A 14,921-nucleotide genomic window follows, 5' to 3' on the forward strand; every position below is an offset into this window, starting at 1 on the left:
CAAAATAGAAGTTTTCTCTTCCTGCTGGGAGATCTTTCTACCCTGCAGAGACTAACCCAACAACTTACCTACTGTTTTTCATTAACCCAATTGCTGGATTTTTTAGTGGGAAAAAAAGCTTCTGGTTGACAAAACTATTCTACAGAATCCTTCGAATCTATAAACTTAAAAAGCTGGTTTGTGACAGACCAGGCAGCTGACTCAGGCCCTAATTTAATGTGATCAATGCCACTTTTTCTTATTAAATAAATAGGGGAGATTAAAAATTTTAAATATGGTTTACGAAGGAACTTCATCTATACTTACACCACCTACCCACAGTTACAGTAAAATATACAATACAGTTAGAAAAACTGAGCTGAAAAAAATCTTTCTAAATCACCCTTCACTCAAAACCATCAAGGGCTCACAATTATCTACAAGAGACAAGTCAGAATTTTAAGACTGCAAGGAAATGCAGAGATTTTTTCCAGGCCTTCATCAACTTAATCTCTCTTTCCAAGTTCAACTCCTATATGTGGTCACATAACATCTTTCACACGAAATATTTCTCTCACTTTTCCCTCTTCCTCTTTTCTTATCTTGGTGCACTCTATAGCCTGCTTCCCTTCACCACTTCCACCCAACACCTATCCAAATCCTCCTCCCATTTAGCCTGAAGACAGCTCCAGGGAGCTTTTCCTAACTACTACCCTCTTCTGAACTGCAGACCCACTATTCATGCTTTTCATGTGGCTCTAAATAATAATATATCACCTCATTCTATCATATACCTTTCCATATGAATATCACCATACAATCATAAAGAACTCTAGTCTCCAAGGCATGTATATATGCACACAATTTTGTATTTAATCCTTTTTGTTTTTCGACACAGGGTCTCACTCCCATCGCCCAGGCTGGAGTGCAGTGGGTTTCATCACAGATCAGTGCAACCTTCAACTTCCAGGCTCAAGTGATCCTCCCACTTTAGGCCCTCGACGAGCTGCGACTAAAGGCACATGCCACTACACTCAGCCAATATTCTTTTTAATAGATGGATAAACATGTCCTAGGTTAAAAGGACTACTGTGGCTAGTCACCCAAATGTTTTGATTTCCAACCTAGTTCTCTTTCTACATATTTCAAGAGAGATATAAATACTTAAACTCTTTGGTTCTCAAATGGCATGTGAGGCACCCCAGCAATGCACAGGAGTACTGTGGAATACTTTAAATTTTTTGAGGAAAACACACCAAACAATCATTGCATCTGTCAGACACTGGGTGCACTACCAGCTTGAGGTAGTTTGTTGTTTCAACATTAGATTGTATTATATTCCTTGTGAGGGCGCATACTTTTTGTGAAGTTGGGTTTGCAGTAGTTGCTGTGATAAAAAGCAAGTACTGCGCAAAAATCAATGACAGGATATGAGGGTGGTGGTGTCCAATCCGATTACAACATTTGAAAAGCTATGCAGTAACAGGTCTACATAACCCGATGGTAATAAATTATAGTTACTAAGAATAAAATTATTATTTTTCTTTTTATTTATGTGAGTAACTTTTTAAACGGCTACCAAGTTGTTAAAATAGAAATACTTAGCGGCCAGGTGCAGTGGCTCATGCCTGTAATCCTGGCACACTGAGAGGCCGAGGGGGGCGGATCACCTGAGGTCAGGAGTGTCAGACCAGCCTGACCAATATGGTGAAACCCCATCTCTACTAAAAATACAAAAATTAGGCAGGCATGCTGGCGTGCACCTGTAGTCCCAACTACTCGGGAGGCTGAGGCAGGAGAATTGCTTGAACCCAGGAGGCGGAGGTTGCAGTGAGCCGAGATCTCGCCACTGCACTCCAGCCTGGGTGACAGAGCGAGACTCTGTCTCAAAACAAAAACAAAAACAAAAAATAAATAAATAAATAAAACTTAGTTATTTGGACCTTGCTACTTAATACACAGATGAGGTATTTCTTGACTTACGAGTACCATGAAAAATTACTAAGATAGTATAAGTGTTATAAATTGAGAAAGTTTGGAAACTTCTACTTTTCAGTGTCAAATATGAAAAAGTTCCTGTGGTAAGGAACTGTATGTTAAGTTCCCAATATAAGACAGTGCACAGCATAGTTATAACTAAATTAAAAGTTGTATATTGGTAGCCCAGAGGCCAAATCTGGCCTGTGCATTGTCTTTTTAAATCTTGAGCCAACACAAGTCAGGAGAATTCATATACAAATATAAATTTCTGGCTTTTCTTTGCAAAACAGAGTATGAAGCAACAATGGACTTGCATTACTGCAGGGCAATCATCAGCTTCAGCTGAGAAGCAGCTAACTCCTTTTGAAGAGGCATGTGTTTCCCAGTTTGTTTCAGTCCCTATCACTCACATCTAAGCATGGGCAATTACACCAGACTAGCTACACTGATATCATCTGTCTGTCCCCCTTAAGTCCTGTGACTCCTCATCCTTACAAAGTAGAGGCAATTATTTATTTATTGAAAATAAAAGCCTCATTATATAATGAAAAGTATAGGAAATAAGTATTAGGCAAGAACTGGGAGAGAAGAGACTGTACCTTTGCTCCCTTACTCTGCCACAACCTAGCAATATAAGTCAACTCAAATCACTTCTCTTGCTTCAGTTTCCTGATCTGTCAAATAAGCAGAACTTGTTCTATTGAGTTCACAGTATACAACAAAATTTTATTTGCTTTGGCACCAAAAACTTTTAAAATGCTGTTTTAAAAAAGTCTTCACAATCTTCACAACTATTTTTAAAAATCTATATTCCAAATACCTCTGAAATTATCTCTTGTACTCACCTTGAGAATTTTAACAACAACTTTTTCATTATTTGTGATGTTGATGGCTTCAAATACTTCACTGTATTTACCTCGGCCTAATTTTCGAACCAGCTGGTAGTCATCTTGATTTCTGTGGATACAAACAAAATGACTTATAAATGGTCAAATTATCAAGCATCAATTCAACTTACAGGAATCTACTGCCAGCAGGTGTAAAAGAAATAAGAGGTATTTCAAATAATTCCCAAATTGGTTTCATTGTATTTTTTTTAATTAGGCCACTTAAAAATACATGTTCCAAATCCTAGAATTAGAAAAACTTACACCTTTCAATTGTTCTTTCAAATCCCAAACTGTTTACATCTTTATTGGCACATGACATGGAGCTAGCTTGTATTAAGGTTTGTTCTGAATATGTTTGTCTCCAACAAGAGACAGCTTTCCCCAAGAGAATAATTTTTATATATTCTTGTCCCTTAGGGCTTGGTCCAGTGTTGGCACTTAGCAGGAACTCAAAACATTTTGCAAGACTGTTTCAATCTAGCTAACTTTGGCAGCAGCTGATTTTTAACAGGCCTCTTTGAAGGTAAATGGCTTTCAAATGTATAGGCTTAATCTATTTGCCCTCCAGGGCAAGCTCTGGGGATAGTACATGTGTAGTCAAGTTCACAGAGCACACTATAGATTGTAAACTATAGTCAGTGGTCCCCTCTTCTACTTACACCCATATTCTGTGACCAATAAGCAACATGAGAGGTAATAAACAGAGGTAGAATAAGGGAAATGCCAACATTTTCCTCCTGCCCCTGCCTGCTTTCAATGTAGAGGGCTTTGCTCTGAAGAATGACAAACACAGTTCCATTAAGGCATAAATTCTATCTACTCCTGCTGGAGCTACTAAGTATCCAATATGAACCAAATCAACCATATCAACCATTCATTTTCCTCAAGTAGCTAAAAAGAAAGTGAATGAAAAGACAAAAGGTACTAAAAACAATGGACAACATTATAATCACGGCAGGTCTAGGGGAAGAAAGCTCCTACTTCTTTCTGTCTGAGTTCTCTTCCTATGGGAGGGTATACAAAACAAATGCGAGCAAACGAACAGTACCATGTCAAAAGCCCAAAAGGGCTCTTTAGTGCCATTTAGGCAGAACCAAGTGCAAAGCACTCAATTTGAAGATAGCAGTTGAAATTCCTATAGTAAACAGTGTTACCTAGAGTCCAAAGCCTGTGACATAAACGGAAAACTGTTAGATTATCAGTAGTAACAACATTTATTGGTAGTAAACCACACTGGCACTTAATGGTGTCTTTACAGCATACAGTGTCTCTGTATTCAGAAGCAATGTATTTACTGTTAAGAATCATGGCATACTCAAGTTAGCTGGGTGGGGCGGCAGATGCCTGTAATCCCAGCTACTCCGGAGGCTGAGGTGGGAGAATCGCGTGAACCCAGGAGGCGGAGGTCGCAGTGAGCTGAGATCACGCCACTGCACTGCAGCCAGGGCGACAGAGCAAGACTCATCTCCACACACACACACACAAAAATCATGACATACTCAAGATTAAAAATACACCCTATGACAATTTAGGAAAGCATCCACTAACCACTTACAGGTTATGGAAATCACATGCAGTCAGATATAAAATACAGCATACAAGAGCTGCAGCTTTGGTTTTCAAATTGCTTTCTTTTGCACTTGAATATCAAAATGCTTTTATCACACAAGTATGATCTGACCAATTAAATGTCTACCACACTGGGACAGGAAATGCAAACATCCAAATGAGTCTGTACAGAGAATTAGGAGGGCAAACACGGCTGCTCAGGCAGATTACAACTGTTCAAGATAGAATTTGGGCTGAATTCCATGTTAAGACATGCCTAGTCTCAGGATAAGGGCAAATGTTTAAGAATTTAATTCTGCTTCTCATCAGAAAGAAGTTACCTTTTTGGAGAACTGTTTCATCCTCCTGTATCAACATGAAACAACATTCTCTACCTCAAAATACTTTATGTAAGATTTTGGTGTTTTCAAAGTCTCTCAAGTATCGACTCTCACTGATCTGCAATGCCCTTAGCTTGATAAGCAAGCTGATAGGTAACTTTTTGTTGCCAGGTGCCTGTATAGAATACTGTCATGAGTTATTTAATGACATTCTGAGAAATGTGTTAAACATGAGAGTGTTTACACAAACCTACATGGTATGGCATACTACATACCCAGGGTATAGCCTATGGTTCCTAGGATACAAATGTGTACCGTAATAAACAGGCAATTGTAACACAATGGTATTTGTGTATCTAAACATAGCAAAGGTAATGAATGCATTGTTGATGTTACGATGACATCATTAGGCCACAGAAATTTTTCAGCTCTCTTATAATCTTATGGTACTGTCCTACATGTGGTCTGTCATTAATTCAAACGTTGTTATGTGGTGCATGACTGCATATAAATCAGAGAAAAGGATAAGAAACTAAAATGATTTTTAAATGGCAAGCCCATTTAAAAATTCACTTGCCAAAGCAACTCTGCTTCTTCACTGCAAAACCAAATTTTCAGCTCAAAAGAAGAAAACACAAATTGGGCTTTGATCTTGAGGTATACACATACAGAGTCATGGAGGTTTTCTGACAAGAACTACTCAACAGATCCACAAGATTCAGCCCTTTGAGTGAGTATAATGAAGTCAACAAAAACAATTACCCCCATTCCACCACATGTGACTCGTAATCCCAGTATTCTCGAGGTCTGTGTGTATTAACATCTGTGTAAACTCTGGCCCTGCTTGGCACGGGTCCCGACATGTCAGACAGGTTGGCGGACAAAGCTGGACTTGATGTTTGGAGATCTGGCAGTCACTGTGTTCAGAGGCAGCTGGGGGTAAGACCTTGTTTCAGACCTGTTTTCTTCAAACTGCAGAAACAAAATGCACAAAGTCCAAGGAATCATTTGCAGAAGGTATATGGGAAGGAAATAATCTTACAAATAATAACGGCTTGAAATATACCTCTGGCTCTCCTACTTATAGCCAATAAATACAGCTCAACTGTGTCAACCAGTGCTTCCTATGAGAAGAAAAATACCAAGAAATACAGTAAACTGATATTTGCTTTAATCATATTTTGCCAAGTATCCTGTTACGTATGCATGCAAAATTTGAATAATTTTTGTAAGACAGCCTGGAAGAGAAAAATGGCATTGAGGATAGATACATCAGCATTACCACTATTTATATATTCTACAAAAGGTATTGGAAAGAAAAGTACTTTCCTTTCAGCAGCTTTCTGTAACTTAAGTAGGGGAGCTAAAAGGTTCTAGAATGGCGGCAAAGCCGAGAGTACAACTTGTCAGTCTGACTCATATTTGATGAAACCAGGAAGAGAATAAAGACTTGTTCTCATATGTCAAAGTTCCATGTCATCTTATAGCAATCCAAATCTTTTGGGGGAACCTTATGGTAATAATCAGTAGAAACTTGATCACCATTTGAAAGACACACTTGATTTCATTAAATTTAAAAACAGAAATCAGTAATATTCTCTTTATATTTAATACAGGAGCTTAAAAACTGGCATAAAACAGTAATACAGACTAGCTGAACTATGCAAAATTTGACACTGGTGGAAAATAAGTAAAATGTTAGAAATATGCTATCAAATCAGGTTCCTTTCCAATGATGTCTTCCCTATCTCCTACAGCATTTGCTGATTCCCCTCATTATGCACTTAGATGAAATTGTATTGAGTTTCCAAATGTGATAACTGAGAAGGATACAACACTTATGCAGTTTCCTGACTGAGAGAGCATAACTTCAATTTGTATGTGTGTATGTATGTATGTATGTATTTTAAGACAGGGTCTTATTCCACTGCCCAGACTGGAGTGCAGTGGTGTGATCATGGCTCACTGAAGCCTCAACTTCCTGGGCTTGGGTGATTCTTCCACCTCAGCCTCCCAGGTAGCTGGGACTACAGGCATGTGCCACCACCCTCAGCTAATTTTTTGTATTTTCAGTAGAGACCGTGTTTCAACATGTTGCGCAGGCTGGTCTTGAACTCCTAGGCTCAAGCAATCCTCCCACTTCAGCCTCCCAAAGTGCTGAGATCACAGGTGTGAGCCACCGCACTCAGCCATAACTTCAATTCAGAAAAAGAGGAAGTGTCTATTTAAAAACGGGAAAGAGGTACTATACTCCTAAAACATGTCCATATCATAAAAGACAAATGGAGGCTAAAGAGACACTGCATAAATGCAATACTCTATTCTAGACTGTATTCCATACTGCAGCAGGTGGAAGTGGGGACGCTATAAAAAACAATATTGACAGAACTGGAATTCAGAGGGTATTAAATTATTGTATCAATGTAAATTTGTGAAGTTGGTACATAATCACAGCAGTTAAGATAATATATCTATTCTTCTTTTTCGAGACGGAGTTTCCCTCTTGTTGCTCACGCTGGAGTACAATGGCGTGATCTCAGCTCACTGCAACCTCTGCCGCCTTCCGGGTTCATGCGATTCTCCTGCCTCAGCCTCCCCAGTAGCTGGGATTACAGGCATGCGTCACCACGCCCGGCTAATTTTGTATTTTTAGTAGAGACGGGGTTTCTCCATGTTGGTTAGGCTGGTCTCAAACTCCCGACCTCAGGTGATCCACCCGCCTCGGCCTCCCAAAGTGCTAAGATTACAGACGTGAGCCACCGCGCGCAGCTCAAGAATATGTCTATTCTTTTTTTTTTTTGAGACAGAGTCTCGCTCAGTCACCCAGGCTGGAGTGCAGTGGCCGGATCTCAGCTTACTGCAAGTTCCGCCTCCCGGGTTTACGCCATTCTCCTGCCTCAGCCTCCCAAGTAGCTGGGACTACAGGTGCCCGCCACCTCGCCCAGCTAGTTTTTTTTGTATTTTTCAGTAGAGACGGGGTTTCACCGTGTTAGCCAGGATGGTCTCAATCTCCTGACCTCGTGATCCGCCTGTCTTGGCCTCCCAAAGTGCTGGGATTACAGGCTTCAGCCACCACGCCCGGCAAGAATATGTCTATTCTTAAGAAATTTTCCTGAATTAGAAGTAAACAGCCATGATGCATATAATCTACCCTAAAATGATTTAGAAAAAAAGTGTGCCCACACGTCTACATGTGTATATATAGAGCACACATGACCGCACACACACAAATGATAAAACAAGTTGGGTAAAATATTACAATAGGTAAATTTGCGTAAAGGGAATAGAGATAGATGCCCTTTGTACGATTTCTATTTACTTTTTGTTGAAACTTTTTTGTTTGAAACAAGGTGTCACTCTGTAGGCCAGGCTAGAGTACAGTGGTCTGATCAACAGCTCACCGCAGCCTTGACCTCCCAGGCTCAAGCAATCCTCCCACCTCCGCCTCCCAAGTAGTTGGGACCACAGGCGTGGGTTACCACACCTGGCTAATTAAAAAAAAATTTTCTGTAAAGATGGGGTCTCCCTATGTTGCTCAGGCTGGTCTCAAACTCCTGGGTTCAAGTGATGCTTCCACGCAGCCTCCCAAAGTGCTGTGATTATAGGAGTGAGGCACTGTGCCCAGCTTGTTGAAACACTTTTTAAAATTGTGGTAAAATATACATAACATAAACTTTATGGCCAGGCACAGTGGCTCACTATGGGAGGCTGAAGAGGGTAGATCGTTTGAACCTAGGAGTTCACACCCAGTCTGGGCAACATGGCAAAACCCCGTCTCTACTGAAAATACAAAAAATCAGCCAGGTGTGGTGGTGTGTGCCTGCAGTCCCAGCTACTTGGGAGGCTGAGGTGGGAGAATCACCGGAGCCCAGGAAGTTGAGGCTACAGTGAACTGTGATTGTACTACTGCACTGCAGCCTGGGTGACAGGAGACAGACCCCAACTAAAAAAAATAAAAACTACCATTTTATCTATATTTAAACATAAAGTTCAGTTGCATTAAGTATATTCACATTCTTGTGCAATTATCACCAGATCATCCATTTCTACAAATTTTTACTATCCCAAATCAAAACTACGTATCCACTAAACACTAATTTTCCCTCCCTCTAACTCTTCGCAACCACTATTCTATTTTCTGTCTGAGTTGGCTATTCTAGGAATCTCATACAAGTGGAATCAGACATTTGTCTTTTGTTTTGTTTATTTAATTTAGCATAATGTCTTCAAGGTTGATCCATGTTGTAGCATGTGTTAGAATTCCAATCCTTTTAAAGGCTGAATGATATTGCACTGTATATATATGTATATATATATTTGTCTTATGTATACACACACACACACACACACACACACACTACATTTTGCTTATCCATTTATCTGCTGATGGACACTTGTTGCTTCCACAGCTTGGCTATTGTAAATAATGCTGCTATGGACATAGGTGTACAAACATCTGTCTGAGACCTTGCTTTCAAATCTTTTAGGTATATATCCAGAAGTGGAATTGCTGAACCATGTAGTAATTCTATGTTTAATTTTTTGAGGAACCAGCATACTGTTGCAACAAGCTGGGCACGGTGGCTCACTCCTATAGAGCAACTGTATCATTTTACACTCCCACGAACAGGGCAAAAGCTACAACTTCTCTATACCCTTACTAACATTTGTTATTTTCTGTTTTTTGCTTGTTTTTATAGAGACAGGGGTCTTGCTTATGCCCAGGCTGGTCTTGAGCTCCTGGCCCTCAAGGGATCCTTGCACCTCGGCCTCCCAAAGTGCTCTCAAAACAGGCTGTGCCTGGCCTATTTCTGGTTTTTCTTCTTCTTCTTTTTTTTTTTTCCCCCAGTAACAGCCCTCCTAATGAGTATGAAGTCGTATCTCATTGACTGTGATTTTAATTTGCATTTCCCTAATGATTAATGATGTTGAGCATCTTTTCACATGCTTATTGGCCATGTGTATATTTGCTCTGGAGAAAAGTCTATTCAAAGCCATTGTCCATTTTTTGATTGAGTTGTTTGTTGACGATGCATTTGTTATCTATACTATTTTTTTGCTGCTTACAAACTGCTCATCTTTCCAAAGCTGTATTTAAGCTGTAACTTAGCTACCATACCCAGAGAGAAGCCAGAAGACATACCTCCTTATGCTCATGGTGTCAGCAGCTAAAGGCTTTCAGAAGAATAGCAAGAGACTGGGATGGAGATTAATTCTGTATTCCTTAACCATGACAAACACAATTAATGATACTCCACTCCAAATACATGAGATCAAAAGATTCACATGCTGACTTATGAATTCTTCCACCCAAAAAACTCCTGTAACTTGCCTCTGTTCAACTCAAACCTCCTGAGGTTCCATAAATGTACTAAATGACCAGAAAACAACAGTCATTCAAGTACCAGAAGTCTTTAAAATTATTTCTATTTCTTTGATTTTATAAAACCTGGGTGACATTAATCTATCTTCACTTAGTATCAGTTAAAAGTGTAACCACACACACAAACACATCAAACATGCAAAAAAACAGATGTTTTCTTATATTTTTTCTTCTTCCCAAAGAAACAAGGTCACCTATGTTGCAGGATTGGATGACTTTCTGTGACTACTATGCCTGCACTGACAGCAATGAAAGATACTAGGAAAACAGTAAATAAAGCTGTGGGTGTGAATATGGCCAAAATAGTATAAACAACAGCATGAACCCAACAGAAATACTATCCCCAGAAATTTATGACTTTTAATATACTAAACTTTTAAATTCTCAGCCTCTCCTCTGACTGAAATAGTATCTTTCTCTTTAGTCTCTATATACCTTTACACTTCACTCTTCCGGTTAACATTTTATAGTTGTAAGACAGCCTTCATCAGAGGATCTAAAACCCCTCTTCCTATAGCTTAAAAAGTGATCTCTCTGTTGGGCTTTTTCCCAGCTTTGGTTCATCACTTATAAAACTTAACTGTGCTTGCAGACTGAAGGGAAAATGAAGTGAGATGATCTTCCAGAAAGGGCTTAGAAACACCAAATGCATGTAAATTTGTATTAAGTAATTACTATCCCCTAGTTCCTTAGTGAAAGCTAATAAGCAGAAACCTATCTTTACAGGCTGGAATCTTCATTCTTTAAAATACAAAAATTATAGTAGCTGTGGTTAACTCCCAGCTCCTGAGTTAACCCCTGAGGGCTAACTCACAAGGAGACATGACATTAAAAAATGAGTCCTAATTTTTCCCTGGAAATCATCTGACATATGGAGAATAGCCAACTCCTATTACTAGTCCATGTACATTCTTATCACCCAGTCGTCTTCTGCTGTCTCAAGGCCCTGGCATCCTCTGTGAGGAGTAGAAAAAGACTAATTACCAACGAAACTCTTGAGATTCTCGAGTACTTGTGTGAATGACCCTTGAAGCTTTGGGGATCATCAACTGGGACCTAATTTATGAACTAGTAGACCTGATTCTCCACTGGGAAGACAACAAGCTAACTGTTTTTGCAGTACCCCTAAAGAGGTGCTTCACCTTACTGTCATACATACCAAATAATCTGCTTATAGTAAGAAAGGTATTCACATGAATTTCAAATGGCTGGCCTTCATTAATTATATGGCAAAATAAAACAGAGGGTTCTTCAACTATGACTCTGTAACTTCAGATAGATAAAATGGTAGTAAGGGATTGGGGTTAAGGGATGGTGATAAAAAGGGGATGTGGAGCCCAGTGTGGTGGCTCATGCCTATAATCCCAGCACTTTGGGAGGATCACTTGAGCCCAGGAGTCTGAGACCACCCTGGGCAACATAGCGAGACCTCCTCTCTACCAATAACATAAAAATGAGCTGGGTGTAGTGGAGTACAGCTGTGGTCCCAGGTACTCGGTAGGCTGAGGTGAGAGGATCACTTGAGCCTGGGAGGTCAAGGTTGCAGTAAGCCATGATCTCGCCACTGCACTCCAATGTGGGTGACAGAGAAAGATCCTGTCTCAAAAACAAACAAACAAACAACAACAACAACAAAAACAAGAGGGGATGTGAAAACACAGAAAAGAGAGGTCAAAGATAAATATTATCATTATTATTTTTTTGAGACAGGAGATAGGGTCTTGCTCTGTCACCCAGGCTGGAGTGCAGTGGTGCAATCTCAGCTCACTGAAACCTCCACCTGACCTCCTGGGCTTGAGCAATCCTCGCACCTCAGCCTCCCGAGTAGTTGGGACTATAGCAGTAGGCCATCAGGCCCAGCTAATATTTGTATTTTCTGTAGAGACGAGGTTTCATCATGATGCCCAGGCTGGTCTCAAACTCCTGGACTCAAGTGATCCACCAGCCTTGGCCTCCCAAAAGTGCTGAGATTACAGGTGTGAGCCACCGTGCCCAACCAAGATAAACATTATCTTATTTAGAAATAGTATTTCACTTATACCTCTGCAAATGCATATGTATATTCACATGTAGCCCAACAGGAAGAAAACACACAGCCTACATTTCTCAATTTTTGGTTTGATTCTTCCCTACATTCCTTATTTTGTCTACCCCTTAAATATATAACCATCTACTATGAAAAAGTACTGTCCTAGGCCTTAGGAATATAAGTGAACAAGGCAGAACAGGGGTGAGACAAGTATGCCATTAAAGATTTTACCTATGGATGCAATTTATAGATTCAATGTCATCCCCATCAAGCCACCAATGACTTTCTTCACAGAACTGGAAAAAACTACTTTAAAGTTCATATGGAACCAAAAAAAAAGCCCGTATTGACAAGACAATGCTAAGCCAAAAGAACAAAGCTGGAGGCATCACGCTACCTGACTGCAAGCTATACTACAAAGCTACAGTAACCGAAACAGCATGGTACTGGTACCAAAACAGAGATATAGACCAATGGAACAGAAGAGAGCCCTCAGAAATCATACCACACATCTACAACCATCTGATCTTTGACAAACCTGACAAAAACAAGAAATGGGGAAAGGATTCCCTATTTAATAAATGGTGCTGGGAAAACTGGCTAGCCATATGTAGAAAGCTGAAATTGGATCCCTTCCTTACACCTTATACAAAAATTAATTCAAGATGGATTAAAGACTTAAATGTCAGACCTAAAACCATAAAAATCCCAGAAGAAAACCTAGGCAATACCATTCAGGACATACGCACGGGCAAGGACTTCATGTCTAAAACACCAAAACCAATGGCAACAAAAGCCAAAATTGACAAATGGGATCTAATTAAACTAAAGAGCTTCTGCACAGCAAAAGAAACTACCATCAGAGTGAACGGGAAACCTAAAGAATGGGAGAATATTTTTGCAATCTACCATCTGACAAAGTGCTAATATCCAGAATCTACAAAGAACCTAAACAAATTTACAAGAAAAAAAATCAAACAACCCCATCAAAAAGTGGGCAAAGGACATGAACAGACACTTCTCAAAAGAAGACATTTATGCAGCCAACAGACACATGAAAAACTGCTCATCATCACTGGCCATCAGAGAAATGCAAATCAAAACCACAATGAGATACCATCTCACACAAGTTACAATGGTGATTATTAAAAAGTCAGGAAACAACAGGTGCTGGAGAGGATGTGGAGAAATAGGAACACTTTTACACTGTTGGTGGGACTGTAAACTAGTTCAACCATTGTGGAAGACAATGTGGTGATTCCTCAAGGATCTAGAACTAGAAATACCATTTGACCCAGCCATCCCATTACTGGGTATATACCCAAAGGATTGTAAATCATGCTGCTATAAAGACACATGCACACTTATGTTTACTGTGGCACTATTCACAATAGCAAAGACTTGGAACCAACCCAAATGCCCATCAATGACAGACTAGATTAAGAAAATGTGGCACATATACACCATGGAATACTATGCAGCCATAAAAAAGAATGAGTTCATGTCCTTTGTAGGGACATGGATGAAGCTGGAAACCATCATTCTCAGCAAACTATCGCAAGGACAGAAAACCAAACACCGCATGTTCTCACTCATAGGTGGGAATTGAACAATGAGATCACTTGGACACAGGAAGGGGAACATCACACACCAGGGCCTGTTGTAGGATAGGGGGTGGGGGGAGGGATAGCATTTGGAGATATGCCTAATGTAAATGACGAGTTAATGGGTGCAGCACACCAACATGGCACATGCATACATATGTAACAAACCTGTACATTGTGCACATGTACCGTAGAACTTAAAGTATAATAATAAAAAAATTAAAAAATAGATTTTACCTATGGACTAAGGGTAATAGAAATTCGTTGAAAAGTTTTAAGCAGAAAAGTGACCCATACATATTGTTTTTAAAATTTTTACTCTGGCTGAGTGGGGGAACAGGACTTAAGGAGACAGAAGGCTGTTACAGTAGCACATGTGAGAAATGATGACCTAAGGTGGTGGCAGTGGAGATCAGTGGACTAATATGAGAAACAAAATTTATGGTGTAAAATCAATAGCTCTGAGTCAACTGGAAAATGTTGTATTAAGTGGGAGGTGACTCTTGGATTTCTTGCTTGACAGATTGTTGGTGCCATTCACGGAGATAAAAGAGTGCACAAGATAGGTTTTGGACTTAAGGTTAAAATGGCTTTGAATCATTCAAACGAAGCTTCTGAATAGGCAGTTAGATATTACAAGTCTGGAGCTAAAACAGTTTCTCAGCTTTAAGTATCTAATTCTCCCAACAACTCTATGAGGCAAGCATTAGTTTCTCTAATCTACAAATAAGAAGAGCCTAAGTTCAGTAGCTTGACCAAGAATATCCAATACAGTTACAGTTGGTATTCAAAGACAGTGAGTTGCCTCCAAGTTTTCTCACTCCTACAGAACATAATCACTTTCTACTGCACATTCACATACACACCAGTCTTCACATCTTAATTTCTCAATTGGACCCTAAGTTCTACAAAGTTAAGAACCATGTTTAATTTACCTTTTTAATTTACAGTACCTAGCCTAAGGCTTTGCATTTTGTAGCACATTCAGTAAACACTATTTGGTGATCAAATTAATCTTGGCTTATTTTTTAAAAATGAAATGAAAATCAAGTTGCATCCAAAGTATAGGGTGTTCCTAAATACTTCAGGTAATTTGGTACACAACTAGGAGAACTGGAAAACCAAGTCAAAGGTTCTTGACTAATTGTTCCCTTCCCTCGCTCTTTC

General features: G+C 39.6%; 2 protein-coding genes across 5 annotated transcripts in view; both read right to left on the reverse strand.

Moving 5' to 3' along the window:
- The window catches only part of REM1 (RRAD and GEM like GTPase 1), a 753,594-nt gene that overhangs the window by 688,011 nt on the left and 50,662 nt on the right, over positions 1 to 14,921 (reverse strand). The gene's annotated exons all lie outside the window — the stretch shown is intronic.
- The window catches only part of CSNK2A1 (casein kinase 2 alpha 1), a 65,625-nt gene that overhangs the window by 22,012 nt on the left and 28,692 nt on the right, over positions 1 to 14,921 (reverse strand). For 2 of the 4 annotated variants that reach the window (XM_050807180.1, XM_050807179.1), the window contains 2 exons: positions 5,501 to 5,710; positions 2,805 to 2,916 (listed from right to left, as the gene is read on the reverse strand). In XM_050807180.1, the coding sequence (XP_050663137.1) occupies positions 2,805 to 2,916; positions 5,501 to 5,601 (213 nt within the window). In that variant the 5' untranslated portion in view covers positions 5,602 to 5,710. Of the gene's footprint in view, positions 1 to 2,804; positions 2,917 to 5,500; positions 5,714 to 14,921 lie in introns of those variants that run through there. The other 2 variants (XM_050807181.1, XM_050807182.1) reach the window with 2 other exon arrangements.

The sequence above is a fragment of the Macaca thibetana genome, chromosome 10 (assembly GCF_024542745.1).
Source record: "Macaca thibetana thibetana isolate TM-01 chromosome 10, ASM2454274v1, whole genome shotgun sequence".
Classification (NCBI taxonomy): domain Eukaryota; kingdom Metazoa; phylum Chordata; class Mammalia; order Primates; family Cercopithecidae; genus Macaca; species Macaca thibetana.